The following is a 23,819-nucleotide window of genomic DNA, read 5'->3' as shown; positions in this document are numbered from 1 at the left end:
GGAGCATGAATTGAAGTATTCTTACACTCTGACTGAGTCAACTATTACAGATCAACAAGGTTAGGTTGGATCGTCCTTTGCCGAGACTAGTTAAAGTAAGTTATGATGCCAGCAATTTTGAAAAAGTTCAGGTAGCAGATTTTGGATGTGTGATTAGGAGTCATGATGAGCTTGGGTGAAGGGTTGTTCGGGTATTCTCCTAATGTGGAATATCAAAAGAGCAGAAATCTTTGTTATTTGGAGAGACCTAGTTTTAGTTTGGAAGTGTAGTATAAAGGCAATTGTCTGTGAAACTGACTCAAGCATGCATTATTACAACTCAAAGAGAACCAAAATCAGAGATAAGGGATGATGCAGATTTGGTGTTGTGCATTCAAAAATTGATTAATAGAGAGTAGGAGGTGCATTTCACCTTGGTGCTTCGAGAAGCAAATGTCATGACCGATTTGATGGTCAAGCAGGATGCTTGGAGCTCGAATGAATATATAGAATGGCCGGAATCTCTCAACAACATTACAGATGCTCTTCTTAAGGATTCTGATGTAGTTTTAGTTTTAAGAGTCTCTCTGTATCTCTTGTTTGTTTTTTTTACTTTTGTCTTTCTTTCTTTTATTTTTGGGTTAAATATGATTTTGGTCTCAACGTAGAGGCCGAAAATCCATTTCGTCCTCGGCCTTTTTTCGTTACAAAATAGTCCCCAAAATTTCAGTTTGTTTTAAAATCGTCCTTTTTACCAATTTTATTTTTTTATTACCAAATTACCCTTCATTAAAAAATTATAAAATAAAATAAAAAAGAAAAAAAAAGAAAGAAAGGCATCAGAGGGAGAAAGAGAATCGGGGGAGGGGGGAGCGAGAAAGAGAAGGGGGGAGGAAAGAGAATCCAGGGGAGAGGGGAGGGAAGGCCGCACCGCTGCACCACCGCCTGTGATCGGAAGGGGAAACATAGAGCAAGAGAGGAGAAAGCTAAGGGAGAAGAGAGAGATCAGAAGGGAGAAAGCTAAGGGCCACCGCCGCTGCTCCTCGCCGTCGCCGCCGCCGCTCCTGCTCCTTGTCGTTCAGTCCTCGCTGCTGGATCTCACCGTGCACTGCGAGCCGTTTCTGCTCCTCCTCCTCGCCTTTGCCGACATCATCGCCTCGCCTTCGCTGTTGCCCTCGTCTCGCCGCACCTCCTCCTCGCCACTCGCACTGCTACCCGCGTTCTTGCCGCTGCTCCACGACCCTCACCGCCTGTCGCAACTGGATTTTTTATGGAATTTCTGAATTTTTTGTGAAATTTGTTGTGGAATATCTGAATTTGTTATGGAATTTGTTATCTTCTTCTTCTGTGAACTAAATTTCTTGTGGAACTTCTGAATTTTTTGTGAAATTTGTTGTGAAATATCTAAATTTTTTGCTTGGTGATTCTGAATATCTGAATGTCATGCTCTGTTAATGAATTTCTGCTTTTGATTTGGCTTGAATTTGGAATATTGTTGCTGCTGAATTTGTTGATTATTGTTCAAAGTGCATGTTGCTTGAATTTCTTTAAATATTTTGGTCTGTTTTTCACAATCTGAAGAATCTAAAGAAGATGAAGAAGCAGAGCATAATTTGAAGAAGATGAAGAAGAAGAGCAAGAAAGGAGATGTCGAAATTGTGATAGAGGATAAGGGTATAAATGTCCGAAGGACGATTTTAAAATTATATTAAACCTTAGGGATCATTTTGTAGCGAAAAAAAGACCCAGGATGAAATCGATTTTCGACCTCTACGTTGGAACCAAAATCATACTTAACCCTTTATTTTTCAATCATAAAAAAAAATATATAATCAATGAAGATTATATACTACTAACGAAAACAACTAAATAAAAATGTGTAATAAACAACCACAACTCCTAGAGCAATTATAATAAATTTGTGAAATAATTATTGACAGACATAAAATCGTGATCGTCATATGTTCTATTAAAGTCTTTTTTAAAAAACCAATTTAACATATTTAACATATTATAACACTCTAAAAGCATATTCAATAATTTTTTGTTGTCCTTCTTAATGCTGAACAGATAACTTTTTAAAATTATTTTTTAAAAAATTGATTTTTTTTTATTTAAAAGCTGACTTTTCTTCTTTTAAAAACCAATTTTATACAAAATCAATTTTAACTTTATATGTACGGCATATTTTACAAAATTTGCTACCATCTGTTAGAAAATAAAAAAGGCAATATAGTATGAGATTACCTATAAATTCTTGTGTGGGACATAGCAATTTTGATTACTGTGCAGATTTTGCATCTTCAATTAGTTTGATTAGGTTCTTATTTCCACTCATTCGGGATTCATCAAGTGGGGTATTTTCCCATCTGTTAATATAATGAAAACGAACAAAGTAACATTAGAACACTGAATAGTATCAAAATTATTACAACCCAAAATGCCTAATACACCGAGTTAAATAAGCATACTGGATCTTGTTTTTCCAAGTGAAAGCTATTCTAAAGAACATTGGATAAATTACCCATGTTAATCCCATCAAATATAAAATTGGTAATGCAATTAATTTGTACCTGTCCTTAGTAAAAACACTAGCTCCAGCTTCTAATAGTAACTTCAGCTGTAGCGACGTGCAATGGGCTTGGGTATTCAATGATTATAATCTTTCAAGTTGGAATCCATGCCATTAGAGAGTAGCCTTTTGAGATATTCTGATATGATTTTCTCGAGTTAAATCTCAATTTGACCCCTGAAATTTAGTCTGATACTCAGAATAATCCCCATAATTTCGACGGCCCCAATTAAAACTCTCAAATTTGTAATCGTGGCTCTGACTTGCTCCTGCGATTATCTTCATTACCGGAATGCTGATCTAATGCAATTACATGACACGATGGACACTACTTAAACGACGGGACATTGTTTTCACGCCCAAATCCTTTGGAAACCACGTTTCAGTTGTTTTTTGGTTAAAACTCTCTTTCTTTCCACTACGACGATCATAAGATGCAAAACATCAAGAAAACCCTTACAATACGTAGTTTCCGAAGGGTTTGAATGCGAAACCAATGCGCCGTTATTTAAGTAGTGTCCACCATGTCATGCAATTGTGCCAGATCAGCATTCCGGTGACAAAAATGATCGCAAGGGTAGGACGGAGCCATAATTGCAAATTTAAAGATTCTAATTGAGGCCAACGAAATTAGGAGGGTCATTCTGAGTATTTGATCAAATTTTAGAGGCCAAATTGAGATTTAACTTGATTTTCTCCTTTTAGGATGAAATAGGATTTAGTTTTAGTTAACCGGTTAAAAGTTATTTGTTAAAGTTTTGTTTTATAAACCAAATTTCAAATAAATATGGTTATAATTTTTAAAATTGTTTTAAAAAATTAGTTATTCAAAATGTAGTTATGAAGTTTTAATCGGCTAATCACATTTTGAATTCAAAATGTACAACCCTACATTCAAGATATATATCATAGTACCTAATGTATAGTTAATACTATTAATAGTATAATAAATCATTGGAGCACAACCTTTCAACGTATAAAACAATAGTAAATGATCTAACACATCAATATTGTTGTTCAAACCATCAACATAAAAAAAAAATTAGCGTCATATCAAAAAATCAGACAATGCTACAACTCTTAGAATTATAGTTGGAATAATCCCACGACAACCATTCATATACATATATTTTCATATTTTTTTAGATAATTTTTTTCATTGTTAGTATATGCAATGACCTGCCATTTTAGAGAATCATCTACTCACTTCCATTTGAGGTAGATATTGCAATTAATTGACTTTAGTCTTCATAAGTATTCATTCTCAAAAACCAAAATAATATTTTTGATAAACTTTTTTAAGTACTCTATTACAGTGCTTTTGATTATTCGCACATTATCATCAACAACAACATTAACTATTCCATATGCCAACATATGAATTGCTATTGTGCATTTTTGCAATGGAGTCGATTCTTTCTTGCAGGTGGTATCCACTCATTGTTGAAAATATAGACGAATATTGGACAATTTTTCTACAATACGAAGAAGTAATCGTCTTTCCATTTGAAACCTTCTTCTAAATATCTCTTCATGGTACACCTAATCATTGGAAAATTAGTTATTGTAAGAAATTTATCTCCTCTTTCACGATCTTTATCTATCATCCAGTGATTTTTGGAAGAGTAAGAACTTTCGCAAAAGTTATGTGTAACATCTAGAAAATTGCACTAAAGTGTATAGAAGTGTTCACCAGTCGAGTTAGTTCGGATTTGAAAAAGAATAAAAACCGAATCAAATGGTTGGTTCAGATTTAAAATTTTTGTGAGTGGATCCAAATCAATCACAACTGATTATGCACGGGGCGCGGGGGTTGGATCGGTTCTGGTAATCGGATAATCCAAACCAATTATATTCAGTTGTATATATATTATTGTATTTTATTTTTTAAAAGTTATATAAACCTAATTGGATAATTGGGTTGGTTCGAGTTCCACCAAAACTCGAATCAAATAAGGTCGTGTTTAATCGAATCGAACCCAATTATCTTCAATTACCCGTTGAATATATATAGAACTGATATTTTTTTGGTGACTATATATAGAACTGATATAATCCGATCAATTTAATTTTGGACAGATAATTAGACTATCCATATCCGTGAATATTCCTAAAAATGTATTATTAAAAAAGAAATTAATATATCAAATAGTTTCTTCAAAAAAAGTTTTACAATAGCTGATAAAAATTAAATTGACTCTGAAATTAGAGCTTGCATTTAAAATTAAAGTGCATGACATGACATTCCATAATTTAAAACATGACCAAAATAAACTTTTAAATAGAAAATTAAATTAAAAATGAAGCAAATCACAGATACTAAACATGCGTCTTCGCTCATCCCTAATGCGTCTTGATAAATGATTTTCATATCCATCTCCTTCTCTTTAAGCTCTAGATCTTTTTCTTTGACAATTGTCATTTTTGAATTTCATCTTTAAACAAAACCAAAGAAGTTAACCATTTAGCTATTTTAGATTTGAGCATGTACATGACTTCTTGCAAAACAGAACCATTTCCATATACTTTTTCTTTTCTTTTAGATCCTTTAACACCTTGTAGATGGATTAGTGACTCCACACCGACAGCTTCACTTGCTGGTGTTTTGTTTTTAAATAAATTCACTTTGAAACATTAAAATATAACTATAGACGAAGTTTTATATAAGGTGAAAACTCAGGTGCAGTCGACTTCACCTTTACATAGCATTAACCAAGGCATCAAGGTAATTATAGGAGGAACCACCTTCTTCCAAACACAAATTTGCCTTCTCTTTCAAATTCAAGACATTTTCTCTAACCTCCTTTCCTTCATCCCCACTCATTATTCTCTTAATAACTCTCTCTATCTCAACCCTCTCAACCTTCCCTTCCAATCTTACTCCAACCTTCCAAACATCACTCACATATTTAGCATTCACCTTTTGATCACCAAAACAAGGCATACAAATCATAGGAACTCCTTCACAAACACTCTCCAAAGTTGAGTTCCAACCACAATGAGTCCAAAATGCACCAATTGCCTCATGACCTAAAACTTTTTCTTGAGGAGCCCATTTCACAATGCACCCTCTCCCACCCAAACTCTCCATGAACCCGTCCGGCAATAGTTCGAGCCACTCTGATCCCCGGACCAGGCCTGGCCGAACCACCCATAGGAACGGGTGGTTACTATGGGCTAAACCCCAAGCTAACTCCAAAAACTCGGCCTCAGTTATCGATGCGATGCTACCAAAGCTCACATAAACAACACTTTTGGGTTCTTTTGTGTCTAGCCAAGAAATGCAGCTTGTGTCTGGAGTCCATAAGCTAAAAGAAGATGAGGGTTTTGGGAAGTGGTGCTTGTGGAAAGGGCCTATAGGGTATATTGGTATGCTAAATTTTTGGCCAAATTTTGATATTGTTGATGATTCTAACTCTTCAAATGTGTTCCAAATCACCCCTGAAGAAGCCTTCAATGAATAAAAAATGGTACTAGTTAGATTGTAGAACAATTCAGGGTCACGTGTCTCGAACCATGGAAGGTCTTTCACTTTGAGTGGTGGAAGTTCCACAACAGGCTCATCTAAACGAGATTCTGAATTTCAACAAAAGTATACATAATCATATTTCGAATATACCATATCCAAAGATGAATATTTTTTTCCTTTTAACAGAGACAAGTTTATTGCGTCATTTTAGATATGCACTCATGATATAAATGAGTTACATTGTAGATATATTTTTTTAATAGATATCATCAATTTTTACTTTAATCTACCTAAAAAAATAAATTACACTTATTTATGCAAACATTTCTCAACACCAGAGCTTGATGATACGGCAGTAGTTATAATCAAACGATCTTCATACTCAAATACAACTTGCATGTTGCTCGAAATACCAAAATTACAATTAATAATAAATAACAATACTTAATAAATACATAAAAAAAAAACTAAGAAATTAGTTATCATGTATTTGTTTATATTTATACATATATTTCCATATTTTTCTATCAAAATAATTTGTCACCAAAATAATCAAATTTATCATAGTCAAATAATTAAACTAATAGCATAATCAAATTTTTTCACAAACACCACATAGTGATTGGTGCTACTTTTTGTTTTGATGTAATATGGTTGAAAAGTAAACAAGGATAGTAGCCAATCCAGAAAGAGAAGAACAACATATAATATCAAGATTCAAGAACACAAGTCAAGTCAACACACACCTTGAACTGGGAAATAACCGTTCTCTCTAAGAAGAGGGATTGAAGCAAAAACAACGAAGGAGGTGGCGCCACCGGTCCTCAAAACGAGTCTCCGAAGCTTGAATCCATCACAAACAGATTGAGTTGAATGCAAAACAGCATCAGCAATGAAACAAGAAACAGTCTCCTCCTTTGACCGCATCAACTTATCCAAACATTCCTTCAAAGGTTGTACGATTCTAACGTTGATGAGGTCAACGAGATGCAAAGAGTCCATGGACGAAGCTTCGGATTCAGACAAGGATTCATGGATGGGAAGGAAGGTGAAGTGAGGGTGTGTGGAAGGGTCAGGGGAATTGAAACTTGTGTGGATGATGGTTATGGAGAAGCCCTTTGAATACAATATGTCTCCAAGGTGCAGCAATGGTGTTATGTGTCCTTGGAATGGTGATGGCATGAGTAGTAATCTATGGCCTTTTCCTGTTACTTTCTCCATTCTTGTTGCTACTTGCTTTGTTATGTATTGTTCTTGATAAGTTCAATTATTGTTGCTTGCACTTGTTTATTGTCTAGAGTGAATATAAATAGAGCACATTATTTTGAACTCCTCAATATTAAACTTGAAAGTTTGATGGGACTAGATTATGTACCACTTGACTTTGGTTGAATATTAGTGTATTCACTCGTCCCATGTACAGAAAATATGTATAAATACTTTTTAAGTTTATTTATATAAGGTGAAAACTCAGGTGCAGTCGACTTCACCTTTACATAGCATTAACCAAGGCATCAAGGTAATTATAGGAGGAACCACCTTCTTCCAAACACAAATTTGCCTTCTCTTTCAAATTCAAGACATTTTCTCTAACCTCCTTTCCTTCATCCCCACTCATTATTCTCTTAATAACTCTCTCTATCTCAACCCTCTCAACCTTCCCTTCCAATCTTACTCCAACCTTCCAAACATCACTCACATATTTAGCATTCACCTTTTGATCACCAAAACAAGGCATACAAATCATAGGAACTCCTTCACAAACACTCTCCAAAGTTGAGTTCCAACCACAATGAGTCCAAAATGCACCAATTGCCTCATGACCTAAAACTTTTTCTTGAGGAGCCCATTTCACAATGCACCCTCTCCCACCCAAACTCTCCATGAACCCGTCCGGCAATAGTTCGAGCCACTCTGATCCCCGGACCAGGCCTGGCCGAACCACCCATAGGAACGGGTGGTTACTATGGGCTAAACCCCAAGCTAACTCCAAAAACTCGGCCTCAGTTATCGATGCGATGCTACCAAAGCTCACATAAACAACACTTTTGGGTTCTTTTGTGTCTAGCCAAGAAATGCAGCTTGTGTCTGGAGTCCATAAGCTAAAAGAAGATGAGGGTTTTGGGAAGTGGTGCTTGTGGAAAGGGCCTATAGGGTATATTGGTATGCTAAATTTTTGGCCAAATTTTGATATTGTTGATGATTCTAACTCTTCAAATGTGTTCCAAATCACCCCTGAAGAAGCCTTCAATGAATAAAAAATGGTACTAGTTAGATTGTAGAACAATTCAGGGTCACGTGTCTCGAACCATGGAAGGTCTTTCACTTTGAGTGGTGGAAGTTCCACAACAGGCTCATCTAAACGAGATTCTGAATTTCAACAAAAGTATACATAATCATATTTCGAATATACCATATCCAAAGATGAATATTTTTTTCCTTTTAACAGAGACAAGTTTATTGCGTCATTTTAGATATGCACTCATGATATAAATGAGTTACATTGTAGATATATTTTTTTAATAGATATCATCAATTTTTACTTTAATCTACCTAAAAAAATAAATTACACTTATTTATGCAAACATTTCTCAACACCAGAGCTTGATGATACGGCAGTAGTTATAATCAAACGATCTTCATACTCAAATACAACTTGCATGTTGCTCGAAATACCAAAATTACAATTAATAATAAATAACAATACTTAATAAATACATAAAAAAAAAACTAAGAAATTAGTTATCATGTATTTGTTTATATTTATACATATATTTCCATATTTTTCTATCAAAATAATTTGTCACCAAAATAATCAAATTTATCATAGTCAAATAATTAAACTAATAGCATAATCAAATTTTTTCACAAACACCACATAGTGATTGGTGCTACTTTTTGTTTTGATGTAATATGGTTGAAAAGTAAACAAGGATAGTAGCCAATCCAGAAAGAGAAGAACAACATATAATATCAAGATTCAAGAACACAAGTCAAGTCAACACACACCTTGAACTGGGAAATAACCGTTCTCTCTAAGAAGAGGGATTGAAGCAAAAACAACGAAGGAGGTGGCGCCACCGGTCCTCAAAACGAGTCTCCGAAGCTTGAATCCATCACAAACAGATTGAGTTGAATGCAAAACAGCATCAGCAATGAAACAAGAAACAGTCTCCTCCTTTGACCGCATCAACTTATCCAAACATTCCTTCAAAGGTTGTACGATTCTAACGTTGATGAGGTCAACGAGATGCAAAGAGTCCATGGACGAAGCTTCGGATTCAGACAAGGATTCATGGATGGGAAGGAAGGTGAAGTGAGGGTGTGTGGAAGGGTCAGGGGAATTGAAACTTGTGTGGATGATGGTTATGGAGAAGCCCTTTGAATACAATATGTCTCCAAGGTGCAGCAATGGTGTTATGTGTCCTTGGAATGGTGATGGCATGAGTAGTAATCTATGGCCTTTTCCTGTTACTTTCTCCATTCTTGTTGCTACTTGCTTTGTTATGTATTGTTCTTGATAAGATTGTTGCTTGTTGCTTGCACTTGTTTATTGTCTAGAGTGAATATAAATAGAGCACATTATTTTGAACTCCTCAATATTAAACTTGAAAGGGACTAGATTCTAGATTATGTACCACTTGACTTTGGTTGAATATTAGTGTATTCACTCGTCCCATGTCAAAACTCATCTTTTTAATTATTTTTTTTAATTTATAAATAAATAAAGTTTTGATTATTTTTTATAATTTTAATTTTTTAAAAAATAACATATATATATCTTATTTTTTAGGGTAAAACATTATAATAAGACAAGGAGAACAAAATTTTATACAAATAAGCCAAATGAAAAACTGGTTCATGAATCCACCAATGCACATTACTATATAGTTCGAATACATGTAATTCGAATCAGATTCGAATTACTCACACACACTATAATTCGAATCAACCTGATTCGAATTACACCCACAGTAATTAGAATAAGGGTGATTCGAATTACACTCACACACTCTACACATAGTAATTCGAATTGGCCAGATTCGAATTACTCATTATTTAATTTTGCCCATTCTTTTATTAAAAAATTAATAATTGATTAAAAAATCAATAATTTAAAAATTAAAAAATATATATTTTATTTCATGCATTAAAAAAAAGCTAACAAAATATTTAATTACGAGACTTTTTTAAAATATTAATGAGCTATTAATTCGAATTTCATACAATACTCTTTTGCCCATTTTTAAGCCATTTTTTATGCAAAACAATTTTAAAAAATGGCTTAAAAAATGTTAGGAGTACTATAAAAGTTTGTAATATTCTAGTAATTTAGGTAAATACTGGTTATAACTATATTTATTTTAGTTTTTAAATTATTATTGACTATGTAGAGTATTTCTTTAATGTCCTAAGTCATTAGGACATTACAAATTTTTATAGTACTCCTAACATCTTTTAAGCCATTTTTTAAAATTATTTTGTATAGAATAAAATATTTTTTTGTGGTATAATTTAAATAAATTTATTAAAAAAATTTATAAAAAAATATTCATGAGCTATTAAAAATGGGCAAAAGAGTATTGTATGAAATTCGAATTAATAGCTCATTAATATTTTAAAAAAGTCTCGTAATTAAATATTTTGTTAGCTTTTTTTTAATGAATGAAATAAAATATATATTTTTTTAATTTTTAAATTATTAATTTTTTAATAAAAGAATGGGCAGAATTAAATCATGAGTAATTCGAATATGGCCAATTCGAATTACTATGTGCAGCGTGTGTGAGTGTAATTCGAATCAGGTTGATTCGAATTATATGTAGTTCTAGTTCAAAACATACTGATTCAAACTATATAGTAACATGCATTGGTGGATTCATGAATCAATTTTTCATTTAGCTGATTTGTGTAAAATTTCGTTCTCCTTGACTTTATTATAGTGTTTTGTCCTATTTTTTAAGTATTAAAAGGATGAATTACACTTTCTAATCATTATTTATATTTTATTAGGCTATATTATATTTTTGTATAAATATTTTTTAATAATTACTAAAAAATACAGTTTTCTTAAATTTTAATTAGAGTCTCGTGCTGATAACGTGTTGTAAAATAAATAAATAAGGAAGAGAAAATAAATATAAAATAAAAATATGTAAATAAAAGATTCTAGTATTAATATTCACCAATATAATTAACTCAATATAATAGAGATGATTTATATATTTATTTATATATGTAGTAACGTAAAGAGAGAATGAGAAATATTAACAGTATAAAGAAAGGAGGATTATGGTTATTGTTGTGTGTGTCATTCTCAGACCATACTTTCTCTATTTATATATATAGAAGTATTCTCTATTTTTCATGGCTTCATAAATGTGTAGTCCAACCTTAGAACTTTTGCACCATCCACTATTAAGTTTTTGGACAATGGTTTGATTGGAAGAATGGACATTCATATTTATCACAGCACATCCTTTTGAATGTCCATTTAGGATTATGCCTCGTTAAAATCTTATTAAAAAAATATTCAATAAAAAAAAAACTTTAATAAAGAAAAAAGGTACAATATTTTTTGTGGTGGGACTGCCTCATTTAAAGTCTTGTTAAGAAAAATCTAATAGAAAAAAACTGACCAAGGAAAAAAGAATACAACCTCTCCCTTTTGTCACTATTATTTAATATCTCGAAATCGGTGCATCCCAATTTGATGTACCAATCTTTCAAAAGAGGATTTTGGAAATGACTTTGTTTTTCTAATTTGGCGGGCTCCAAATCCTAGCCCGATCCGCCTTTTTTAGCGGGTTTAGCTGATCGGCTCGACGGGCTCGACCCGTTTTGCCACCCCTAGTTGAACATCAACTATTCCTTGATTTTGAATATCATGAGTGAAGAAGAATTTGGGATAAATATATTTTGTTCTATCACCTTTGATGAATATATCTTTAAGTTGTACAATGCATGTTATTATCTTCAAACAGAACAGTTGGAGTTATCTTATGATCAATCAGTTTACATGATCATAGAATATATTAGATCAAACTCCTGAGCCAAAAACACTCGCGACGACTAGGTTCACGTATTGCTAGTATTTCTGTATGATTAGAGGATGTTGCTGTAATCGTCTATTTCGTGGACCTCCATGATATAGCCGTATCACCATATGTGAATAGGTATCCTGTTTAAGACTTTCCTTTGTGTGAAACAGACAAGTATCCAACATCTGCATAGCCAACAAATTATGACTTGGATTCATATGGATAAAACAATCCTATATCAACCGTTCCATAAAAATATCAAAAGATTTGTTTAATTCCATTCCAATGTCTTCTGGTTGGAGAGGAACTATATCTTGTTAATAAATTTTTTTTAATATTTGATTAAATTGTTCTTATATTTGGTACTCTTTTTTTTTCCTGTTAAAAGTATAATCATTATAATTTTTTAAATTATTATTGTTAGGGGTGTTCGCAAATTAAATATGACTAAAATTTCGATACAATCCATACTAAACTCATCAGATCGAATTCGATATCCGCACTTTTTATATTTGGATCGGATATCAAATATATTTGTAAAATAAAAAATATTAAAAAAATTATTTTTAAACATATTTATTTCTGTACAATTAACAATTACAGAAAAAATTTAATAGTTAATCTATTACCTTTTTTGTTTTAGTCTAATTTAAATGTTTTTATTGTTTTTGGAAAGAAAATCTTTTAAGAAATTTAATAATACGTGACGAGGAACATCCAATAAATTAAACAAAAACCAATTAAAATGCAACATAAAAACATCTTTAAAAAAATATGAAATAAGCATCTTTATTTGAGTGATCCCCTTTTCTATTTTGTGCTTCTCATTTTTTAAGCCAACCAACATCATGTTTGACTATTTTATTTATGAAAATATTTTCGTTTATTGATTGATACCCAATACCTACTTTTATTTTATAAAAAATAATAGAAAGTTAAGTGGCTAACTGTCCAAAGTAGTAAAAGAAGTTTCGCACTGGAACAAAAAAGGAGGTAATTCTAAATTGGAAAAAGTGATTGGCTGGTTGGAAGTGAATGGTTTGAATGGAGTGATGGACTGAATAAGAGACTGTGGTTTTAGGGAGGGTTGGTATTAGGTAATATATTAGTTCAATACATTTAATTAGCATTTGTATATACTAGTGGTTCGTTAGATGAGTTTACAACATTTTTGACAAGATAGTTTGTTAACATTATACAGCTGTCACGCTGCAATAGATTAGTTTACATCTCAATTTGTTACAGTAGTTGAGCGTATATATGCAGGCTCATTGTTGGAGCTGAGGAGCAGCTTGGCGTGATTGTGTTGCTATCTTCTTATGCGATTTAATCGTTGCAATGCCTAACAAAATAATGGAAAGGAACGATAGTAACCATGAAAATCACAAGGATGGTAATGACAACGTTAAAGTGCCAGAAACCACGCACCAGATTAGCAGTGGTTAGTAATAATTGGTTTTACTTATATATCATAAATATTGCTGATTGAGATAGAAGATGACATAATTAAGCATGAAATTTGTAACCCAATATAGCTGGCACTCCAGGTGTAATTGAAATCGGAACTTTGTGAAATATATACATTTTCCTCTGTTCAATCTTATCTCCATAATATTAACTCATAATTTGTTTTCCTCTGGAATTTGTTTGGTGGCAGATTCATGGTTTCAAGTGGCTTTTGTCCTAACCACCGGAATCAACAGCGCTTATGTGCTGGGATATTCCGGGACCATCATGGTGCCGCTTGGTTGGGTTGGTGGCGTGGTTGGTCTAATCCTGGCCACCGTGATTTCGCTCTATGCAAATGCTCTTGTTGCTATGCTCCATGAGTATGGGAGGACAAGGCACATCAGATATAGAGACCTTGCTGGATTCACATACGGTAACAAATACTCATCTTCTACAAATGTTTTCCAATAACATGCAGCTATTTCTTTGTCTCTCATGTTTCATCCCTTTCTTACCGCAAAAAAAAAGGCATATACTCTTACATGGGCTGTACAATACGTCAATCTTTAATTAATCAATACTGGCTACATCATTTTGGCCGGTTCAGCCTTGAAAGTAATACAAATTCAATCTCTTCCTCAGTTTAGAATATGTTTCTTTAGATAGTGTGTATGTCTAGCCATCCTGTTACATGCATACAAAAAATATATAAAAACAATATGCATTGGTTAATTTGGTAATTGAATTTCTTTTTTTTTTTTTGGGTATTTCTAGAGGGTTCTTTTCGTGAATTCTTTTTTATTTTTATGTGTTCAATGTGGTGCAGGCTACTTATCTTCTATTCTGGGATGATCACACAATGAAACTTCCATATTTTATTGCCATAGCTGGCTTTGTGTGTGCACTGTTTGCCACTGGAATCGCTACTCTTTCAGCTCTTGGAGTTTGGCTGGGAATTCAACTCTCAAGTCTAGCTTATATTGTTATATCATTTGTGCTGTCCCTTAAAGATGGTAATATTTCATTTCTGCTATTACGTTATGTGTCCCCGTTTTTTTTTGTCCACCAAGGTCTTATTGCCAGCTTGGTATTCATGTGAATACAAATCTTACATCTCTATCCGAACTGAGTTAAAAATTTTCATGCATTAAGTTGAAGACACTATTTTTTTTTAACTGTCCATTAAACAAGATGATTGTTATTAACATCAGGATTGAATGCACCACCTAGAGATTTCAGTATTCCGGGTGATGGCGCAGGTAAAATATTTTCGATCATTGGAGCGAGCGCTAATCTCGTGTTCGCATATAACACTGACATGCTTCCCGAAATACAGGTCCCATAAACTTACATTACATGTTATTCAAACATATTTAATGTACAAATAGATACTGATGCACAACATAAATTGATTGATGTATATGACAGGCAACAATTAAGCAGCCAGTTGTGAAGAACATGATGAAAGCCCTGTATTTTCAATTCACAGTTGGTGTTCTTCCATTGTACCTGGTTACATTTACAAGTTACTGGGCTTATGGAAATTCCACATCAGCATATTTGCTGAACAATGTGAATGGTCCTGTCTGAGTTAAAGTTGTAGCTAACATTACAGCTTTTCTTCAATCAGTCATTGGATTGAATGTACTTACATCTAAACTTGAACTTCTGCTACTATCAATTGTTTTAACCCTGATAAATAATACAGGCCAAAATCATATCTTACAATTTAAGGAAAACAAAGTTGTCTCTCACTGGTTAAAGAAAGATCAACCGGAATTTCAAATCTTGAGAAACTAAGATGTGTTTGGTTTGCATTTTCATTTTCAATAGTTTCTATTTCAAGATTTTGTGAAGAGAAAAGAGAAAACAATAAAAACAAAAAATATCAAAAAAATTGAAAAGAAAAGCACAAAACAAACACATCCTTTATTAGCTCGTGTTTTTGGTCTGGGATAAAATTTGGTTTACTCGAATTGTTTGAGTGTCCTAATGATCCTCTATTTTCACTTCTGCTAGATATTTGCTAGTCCTATGTATGAGTATGTGAACACCAAATATGGGATCACCGGAAGTGCCCTAAAAATTAAGAACTTATCATTCAGGTTTTTACTAAGAGGTGGCTACCTCACCTTCAATACATTTGTATCTGCTCTGCTACCATTTCTTAGAGATTTCATGAGCCTCACAGGTGCAATAAGCACATTTCCACTCACATTTGTTCTTGCAAACCATATGTACCTAACGGCAAAGAAGGACAAACAATCATTCATGCAACAACTCTGGCACTGGCTCAACATTGTTTCTTTAGCATCATGTCTCTTGTAGCAGCAGTTTCGGTCATAAGGCTTATCTTCGTAGACTCCCAAACATACCATCTTTTTGCTGATTTATGATCAAAATCTAAATGTTTTCTTTGCAGATTTTCTTCCATATCTATAATGTAATCTTTTGCTATATATCTCTTTATAGAGATATCGCTTGTTGGATCAAGTCGTTTTCGTTTGCATGGTTGAAAGAAATTCTCTTATTTGCTTGGAATGATGATTCATATCTAGAAATGAGTCTTTCTTATCTTTAATGGATTGATATGAATAAAGATCATATTCATATTGTGTGTGTTTTTTTTAATGAGCCTAATTGTTGATTTTTGTAAGAAATTGATCTGATTTTTTCATTTGAATCACATTTTCTTAAATCTTTATTTTGAATGACACTTTTTAGTCTCTTTTTTTTCTGTATTCTTTCAGCCAGTGTACTAATTTTGCTTAGTACAAGTTAGCTTGCTAAATAAAATGAAATGAAATAAGATATCCGGAGTTGAGAGTTAAGATTTAATAATGAGATGAGCATATCAGTAGAGATGAGTTACTTTAGCAGCATCAGTTAGATTAAATTCCAACAATTAAGTAGGCAAGATGTTTACAAAAATAAAATGAAAATATAAAGGAAAAAGTGATAATTGATATGTAACTTCATAAAAAAAATTGAATATACATAATGTATGGTAAAGAAAATTATGTGGGTGAAAATAATACAAAGACATACATTGATAGGCATGTCTAAAGTAGAATTTGATAAACTAGGTTGCCTAGAATGCTTTGCTGAAATCTCTAATTAAAGATCTGGAACCTGCAACCATATAAGAAACGGATCTAGGTTAAGACTGCATTGTACTAACCACTAGGGCTCATCATAGCCAATGACTTGCATGCTTAATCCAAAACTATACATCTATACAAACTCAGATAACATGATTCTAAATCAAGGCACATTCAATGAGTTACTATACAGTTAAAGGTTTAGTATGTTTTTTGTCTTTAATGTTTTTAAAATTCAATGAGGCTGCAGTGAAAATAATGAAATGAGGAGGTGCAGGGGGAGTGCTTGTGGCAGTGGTGGATGTGATGTGATGATTGTGGTGGTGGTGGTGATAGGGAGGTGAAGAGTTGGAAGGGTTGAAATTGGTTAGGATTAGATGAGAAAAGATTAAAATTGAAAAAAGAATTGACTAACTGCGAATTAAATTGTGTTTAAAGTGTACATGAATATATTACATAACAATATAACATATAGAACAATTGTAACAGCAATCAAGTTTGCCCTGCTAGTTGGGGGCTTTAAGAAAAATAATTTTCAGAAAACAGTTTGATCTTAAGTCAACAATTTAACTCAACCACTATCTTGAGTCTTAGAAACAATCGGATGACACACACATATACGGAGCATATCATTTAAATTTTAAACTCTAACAAAGCATTGACATCGCAGCTTGCTTATCATCATCATCTTCCGGACAGAAACTTTACAATAATGAAGATGGTGTTGAGAAGTACTGAGAGGAACTCTCATGTACGGACTTGCATGAATGAGACCTATAATCTGGCCTTTCAAGGACTTTGTCCTCCCAACTGAAATATCTGAGAAGCCCCACCCTCTCGGTGCAAGAAACCGATCCTCGTTTGTTATTGCCAGTGCATTTGCAAGGAGCAAGAACCCCTCTAGTAGTGTCCACAAACCCATCTCCCTGCACTGCAAACAAGAAATATATCACTATAAGAGATAGAGAACTCATCCAATCCATTAAACATAACACACTGTAGTGAAGTTATCAAATTCTGAAGTTACCTCGTAAAAACTTTTCCCCAAATTGAAATTACAAGTTCAGTTTCAGGGTTCAAATTTTGTAGAGTTTAGTCTCAAATTTTGGTAAGCTTGCATTGCAGACACAGACAACAAATAGCAAGTAGTGCCATTTCTAAAAAAATATGCATTTTGTGGAACCAAAATCTCCCTAGCAAAGTTACAATCACTTGGAGGACATCAAAAATCCAGATAACAGATTATGAAATTATCTTCTAATTAAATATCATCAAAATTAGGAATGCACCAACGAAAAGTCTCATAAACTTTACCAAGAAAAAGAATATCCTGAATTAGACTTTGAGCATAGAATCTACAAATTTCAGTGCAAACAACTGAAGATACAACTAAAATAAAGTCGGGAGAAACTATTTTAACGGTTAATAAGTGCAAATATGGTTAATATGGTTTAAAAAGAGGCAAGCCTGAATAATCAGGCGATGAATAAATTATTGCATGCGGTTTGGGCGTTACTTTGCAGGTTTGTTTCTTTATTCATCCATCTTGAAAGTAGGAAAATACTAAGTTAGAAGCTTCTGGAATACAAATGAAATGCAGATTCAACTTATATTGATAATAGCATTAACTAAACACAGCAAAACAAGCTGCTTCTTCTGGTTTCTTGAGGTATGCGATGCAGCTTGATTCCAGTTTGGCGTGAAGGGTTTGCTTTTGCCAATCTCTTTGCTGCAAAAAGAAAAGGAAAGAAACACACATTCGATCACTCATTCAGGTTTATTTGATGGTAGAGTTAGAGATTAACACCGCCAAACTATTTCATAGAAGAGCTTGTTCACATTCTGTGCAGTTTTTGCTGAAGTTTCAAGAAAAGACAATCCGTTTTCTTTCGCATATTCTTCACCGTCCTGTATATACAAGAAACAAACATCACCGTTTCACCACCCAAAACCTGATTCTTTCATTAAATTTGCACTGTAATGTAAGCATATATATCAAAAAGAAATACCTCATTCGCAACCTTTCTCTCCGCTCCCAAATCAGCCTTGTTAGCCACCAAAAACATTATCAAACTCGGATTTGCTGATCACATGGTTTATCAGATAAATTGAGTTAGAATCCTAGTTACTCGCTACTCATTTATGAGATATAGACAAACTTACCATGTCGTTGCACTTGTTGAACCCACTTCTTTGCTCGCGCAAAAGATTCCTGGTTACACAATGCATCACTTACAAATCAATCATCACGTTTGTTTTATTTTTCGTGCACTACTCCTCATGTATGGACCTTACTTTTTTTCCCCCCTAAAAACAATGTGGATGTTTTTGCTTCGTCTAATTTCCATGAACCTCAGCTTTTAAATGTGAAGACTAGTTTTCTACAAAAATGTTTTATTTTATTCTAACATATAAAAACACTTAGAAGTTATATAGATATGAAACAACTGTGAAGTTTACTTATATAGATATGAATTCAAGAGGTTCATTTAAGGATCATTTGGGTAAGAAACAATGAAATGATATAAGCGAATATTGAAACAAGTGATTAGTGATGAGATGATTAATAGAGTTAGTAGTTAGTACCATGCTTGTAATGTCATAGACAACAATGGCAGCATCAGCACCACGATAGTACATAGGGGCCAAACTATGGTAACGTTCCTGCCCTGTTGTGTCCCATATATCAAATTTGACAGTGGCTTCATTCAAAGACAAAACCTGAGTGAAGAACGCTGCCCCAATTGTTGATTCCTGCATCCTTCCACATAGAATAAGGTTAATCCATTTCCAACACTAATAGCCATATAATATATTAAGAAAATGCAATAACTAAGAGTAACCTGGTACTCAGAAAATTGGACTTTCACAAATCTAAGAACCAAACTTGTCTTCCCTGCTCCCATGTCCCCAAGAAGTACCTGCCAGATCATTAATCATTATTCATCGCCTGATTATTCAGGCTTGCCTCTTTTTCTAATTATATTGATGAAAGTATATAAAATTGTAATATAATTATTTATGAACTAAGCTTTCTAAACGATAAAAAAATGATGGCTAAAAACCTTATTTACCTCTCTTTTTTTTCCAGGTAGTTTTTACCGTCGTTAATTTGTCTAATGATATTATCAAAATATCTGGACTTGCATATATATCTAATTTTGCCATCTGCTTAAAATAAAAAGTGCAAATAGTAGTAGTTACTTACTCTGATAGTTGAATTAATTGATAAATTTAGATTCTTCATCTGCTCCTATTTATTATCTTCCTATGGCTATATATTCTATTATTCTATCAATACATTTGGGAACTGGTAAGCAAGTACCTTGATGAGTTACAATTTCAATGCTACAGTCAAAGCCTCCATGGTTTCGATCACAAGAGCAGAAGCTGAGTCAAGAAAATAAACAAGTAGAATGGTAAATTCCTTAGTAAGTTGGAGAACAAATGCATAAGATACAATATCTCAATCATTACATGGAATTTCTTGATGAGCTCACCATCATCAATTCTCTTCGCCACCAAATAATCCTACAAACTAACCCTTATCCACTAATAAAATGGTGTTATAGATATAAAAATAATCTTATGCCTTCACCTAACAGTTAAAGTGTCTATATGACTGCAATTCAGAGGCTAAGTATTCCTACTCCACTTCCTTATGAAAGTCGAATTATCCATTCCTCAAGCCATACAAAGTCAATTTTGAGGAGCATGCAGGAAACTTGATTTAAAACCAATGATGTGCCTTAACAACTTAAGCTTTTAGGAGTGAAATCCCTCGGCATTTGGAATTTGATATCATCATAAGCATCTATGACTATGATCAAAGATATTGCTATAAAGTAAAATGGAGCTACAAAAATACCCGATTGTTATTTGTTTGTCAATGTCATAGGGATTTTTTTCTGCATTGGAAAACACAGCCTATACCAAGACCATTTATCCCTGAAAAAAAAAAAAGGAACAAAAAAAAGTGAATTATTAAAAATTATTAAAAATTATTAAAAATAAGGATACAAGTTCAGAGTAGAGAGAAATTAAGATGGAATTTGCATTTTAGAACTATGGTTTTAAGAAAAAGTGTAACAAATTTGTTGCCTACCTGAGATTGCTGAATTCGCCATTGATAAGGCATCTGGCAGTGGAGGACTTCCATCTCTAAAGCATATGATCGGCAACATACTCTGTGGAGCTGTTTCTATTCTTGAGACATCCTGAAACAGTGTGCATACAAACAAATAAAAGAGGCAAAAATATTCCCGAGCCCACCGATCACACAGTAAGATGATATCTTAGAGAGCTATGATAATCAGAGCGCTATTTCATTTTAACTTTAACCAATACAATATGAGGCATCATAAGACAAGACATCAAAATAGAATAACATGAAATGAATTCAATTAACAGTCATCATTCCTACCAACAAAGAAGTATGAAGTGAATATACTTACAAGGTCTACATTTGAGTTCAATACTATAGATAGCACAGAGAACCATGGCGGCAAGTCAACTGCAGCATGTATCACATACCAATTAAATCACCAAATCACAAGGATTGAAGAAAAAATAAAGGTTACTCCCCATTCTCTAAACTCTCAAGAAATACTATCTAAAACGTACATTTCAATGCTCCACAAATTAGAGATCAAATGAGAAATACTGGTTCTTCCAAATCAAATAATATTGTATCCTACTTTTCAAAATTAACATTGGTCATCAGTTAAAGCTAAACTGATAAAATACTTTCATGAGTAAAGGCTAAACTCCATAATATATAAGTGGAATCAAAATTTATATTCCATTAATGAACTAGTTGACAATTGAAGACAACCATAATCACACTGCAATGGAAAAACATTAGTTGATAACATAAAGTAAACTTTTAAATAACCAAAATAACCTCTTAGGAAGATCATAGTTATCACCTGGATAACCGGAGAATCAGGTTCCAGTTCTGTCATAAAAGCATTGATAAGGGCAGAATTTAGTTGAAGCATTTCATCGAGCAGGTTGTGTGCTAGTAAAATAAAAATGAATTTTAAAGCAAACAAAATTTAAAGCTTTCAACAAAACAATACACCACATAGTAAGATATAAAGCATGAGATTTCATATTAAGAATCAATGAAAATTGAAAATTACAAGCAACATTAGAACTTAGAAGTACCAAATTATATCAAATCAAATGAAAATAAAAGAAAAAGGACATAATCATTATCAGAAGTGAACTGTTGAATAGTAAAACAAAACATTTATAATTTAAGAATGGAAACAAATCAATAATCACGGATTCACTTTTTTTTTTCTTTTTTTGGAAGAATTAAAACAAATTTGAGATGGATAGACAAGAATATTCACAGTTAGTGTTGCCATAAATGAACCAAGAAATAACAAATTAAGATGAAAATTGATGCTTCACTCACCAGGACTTTCTCCCATAATTTTTCTGCCAACTTTATGAACAAATAGAACAAATTATCAAGAATTTAAAGAATGTACTTTACAATTTACATCTGAAAAGAATTCGATTGTTAACCTACTTTTTCGGGACTATGATGCATTTGCTTCAGCATAGGATGCCATATCATTGATTGTTCCATTCCCCTCCTCTAGTAAAATAATGAAAAGGGAAAGGAATTTAAAACCTACTGGATTGCTCCAAGGGATTTTCATTTTTAAGATTGATTCTTCCTTTAAGTAGATATATAAAGTAAAGTGATTCGAATACTTGCAAGAGAGTAGATTTTATCATCAAAATTTTCACTCAATTTTACATATTCAAATATCTATACTCATGAATCATGATTAATTTATTCCTATATTTAAAGTAAACTCCTTTATTGAGTCTTTTCATAAATAAAATCTTTAATTTATTTCATTCCAATTTTTAAATTATATCAAACAATTAATTATTCTTTTAAATTGATTAGTGTGAAAGAATTGATTAATATTTTTTTTATTATCAAAATACTATATGTCCTCAAGTTTTTCGCCAAACTCTATCTCTTCAGATGTATATATCTATTATTGATTTTTATTGTATATCATTTACATCTTTAGTTCCTTTTTTTTTTTTTTTGTCAAAGATAGTAGGTTATATTTCATTAATTATTGAAAAATGAAATATAAAGATGTCCAAAAGCAGGACAGCATAATAAAAGGTGAGGATTTTCTAAAAACACTATACTGAAGGTATTCATCCAACGGTGCGTGGTCAAAAAACGAAGAAAAATCTTAAAGAAGAAAGAATGATAAATCAAATTGGATGCAACTAAAAGCTTGCTTCATAGAGATGACGGCCTAAACTGGGTAGGGGTGTTCATGGATCGGATCCGATCTGCATATCTGCGGTATTTATCCGAATCCGATCCGAAAATTGCGGATATGGATCCGATCCGCAAGGCTTTCGGATCGGATCCGCAAACTAATCGGATCGGATTGTGGATTTTGTGTTGGTATCCGCATATCCGCGTATCCGCAAAAATAAATAAATAAATAAATAAATATTCTTTTTATGTTTTATTTCAACTAATAATTATCATATATGTTGTATTATTTTAATTTATTATTTAAAAAAAGTATGTTTAATATTATTTTAAGAGTAAACATATTTAAAAGAATAGAAAAAATGAATTTCATTGATATTTTTGAATAAAAATAAACTTTTAAAAATATTTTTGTATTTTGCAGATATATTTGATATCCGATCCGATCCGATTCGCAAATGTGCGGATCGGATCAGATCGGATCCAACCTTAAAAACTGCTGATATTGGATCCGATCCGATCCGATGATTTTAGTGCGGATCGGATCGAAATTTTGGCCATATCCGATCCGATCCGATCCGCATGCAGCCCTAAAACTAGAAGTTCTTTGGATTTCACTTGCTAGAATGGCAGACGACATTAAAATAGAACCTTCAAAAATTAATTAGTTGCGAACTTTTCATCAGTTCCAGCAAATAATGGCAAGCAATTGAAAATTGAGCTTCTTTCTTTAAAAAAAAAAAAAAGCACATTGATTGCATCCAATATATACTGTAATTGATTCTTTCTTTAAATTGATTTATACAATTATACAAACAACTGATTCTAATATTCACACTAAATTGTGTTATATATTATTAAGTTTCCTTTTCAATTTTAGCTATAAAAATCTTTATATCCAATACTTATACCCGTTATATCTTAGTTACTTCCGTAATTA

At 32.7% G+C, this 23,819-nt stretch overlaps 4 protein-coding genes, 2 long non-coding RNA genes and 1 pseudogene across 13 annotated transcripts; 2 read left to right on the top strand and 5 right to left on the bottom strand.

Annotated features, from left to right (window-relative positions):
* LOC107624483 (UDP-glycosyltransferase 76F1-like) lies at nucleotides 5,008–7,291 on the bottom strand. Of its 2 annotated transcripts, none has more exons than XM_016326973.2 (3): nucleotides 6,767–7,291; nucleotides 5,249–6,127; nucleotides 5,008–5,209 (listed from the first exon to the last, which is right to left on the bottom strand). In XM_016326973.2, the coding sequence occupies exons 1-2, from the start codon at nucleotides 7,239–7,241 to the stop codon at nucleotides 5,250–5,252; spliced, it is 1,353 nt and encodes a 450-aa protein (XP_016182459.1). In that variant the 5' UTR covers nucleotides 7,242–7,291; the 3' UTR covers nucleotides 5,008–5,209; nucleotide 5,249. The 2 variants fall into 2 exon arrangements, with proteins under 2 accessions (XP_016182459.1, XP_016182460.1); XM_016326974.2 differs by having other exon boundaries at nucleotides 5,046–5,213; nucleotides 5,253–6,127.
* On the top strand, nucleotides 5,095–7,634 carry LOC110267559. The gene is made up of 2 exons (XR_002355312.1): nucleotides 5,095–5,219; nucleotides 7,483–7,634. It is a non-coding gene; the product is annotated as an uncharacterized LOC110267559 (long non-coding RNA).
* Nucleotides 5,183–14,345, bottom strand: LOC110267560. Its single transcript, XR_002355313.1, has 3 exons — nucleotides 14,227–14,345; nucleotides 13,949–13,953; nucleotides 5,183–5,196 (listed from the first exon to the last, which is right to left on the bottom strand). It is a non-coding gene; the product is annotated as an uncharacterized LOC110267560 (long non-coding RNA).
* Nucleotides 7,483–9,539, bottom strand: LOC107624535 (UDP-glycosyltransferase 76F1-like). Its single transcript, XM_016327036.2, has 2 exons — nucleotides 9,030–9,539; nucleotides 7,483–8,390 (listed from the first exon to the last, which is right to left on the bottom strand). The coding sequence occupies exons 1-2, from the start codon at nucleotides 9,502–9,504 to the stop codon at nucleotides 7,513–7,515; spliced, it is 1,353 nt and encodes a 450-aa protein (XP_016182522.1). The 5' UTR covers nucleotides 9,505–9,539; the 3' UTR covers nucleotides 7,483–7,512.
* Nucleotides 13,151–16,064, top strand: LOC107621803 (annotated as a pseudogene).
* Nucleotides 17,006–19,532, bottom strand: LOC107623377 (ras-related protein RHN1; the record flags this gene model as incomplete). 3 transcript variants are annotated; one of them, XM_016325613.2, is given in 7 exon segments in its annotated part: nucleotides 17,006–17,542; nucleotides 18,241–18,340; nucleotides 18,426–18,519; nucleotides 18,621–18,694; nucleotides 18,775–18,823; nucleotides 19,198–19,365; nucleotides 19,455–19,532. In XM_016325613.2, coding segments are annotated over 7 exon segments (594 nt in total), but the record flags the coding sequence as incomplete, so codon positions are not given.
* Nucleotides 19,699–22,418, bottom strand: LOC107623378. Of its 5 annotated transcripts, none has more exons than XM_016325614.2 (8): nucleotides 22,154–22,415; nucleotides 22,037–22,066; nucleotides 21,515–21,631; nucleotides 21,066–21,124; nucleotides 20,717–20,828; nucleotides 20,480–20,559; nucleotides 19,937–20,001; nucleotides 19,699–19,779 (listed from the first exon to the last, which is right to left on the bottom strand). In XM_016325614.2, the coding sequence occupies exons 2-6, from the start codon at nucleotides 22,050–22,052 to the stop codon at nucleotides 20,504–20,506; spliced, it is 360 nt and encodes a 119-aa protein (XP_016181100.1). In that variant the 5' UTR covers nucleotides 22,053–22,066; nucleotides 22,154–22,415; the 3' UTR covers nucleotides 19,699–19,779; nucleotides 19,937–20,001; nucleotides 20,480–20,503. The 5 variants fall into 5 exon arrangements, with proteins under 5 accessions (XP_016181100.1, XP_020968664.1, XP_016181101.1 ...); XM_021113005.1 differs by having other exon boundaries at nucleotides 21,515–21,568; nucleotides 22,154–22,413; XM_016325615.2 differs by having other exon boundaries at nucleotides 19,937–20,005; nucleotides 20,491–20,559; nucleotides 22,037–22,418.

Source organism: Arachis ipaensis, chromosome B10 (genome assembly GCF_000816755.2).
Source record: "Arachis ipaensis cultivar K30076 chromosome B10, Araip1.1, whole genome shotgun sequence".
Taxonomy (NCBI): Eukaryota; Viridiplantae; Streptophyta; class Magnoliopsida; order Fabales; family Fabaceae; genus Arachis; species Arachis ipaensis.
Note: the sequence above shows the minus strand (reverse complement) of the source record. Positions and strands in the feature narration are given on the sequence as shown.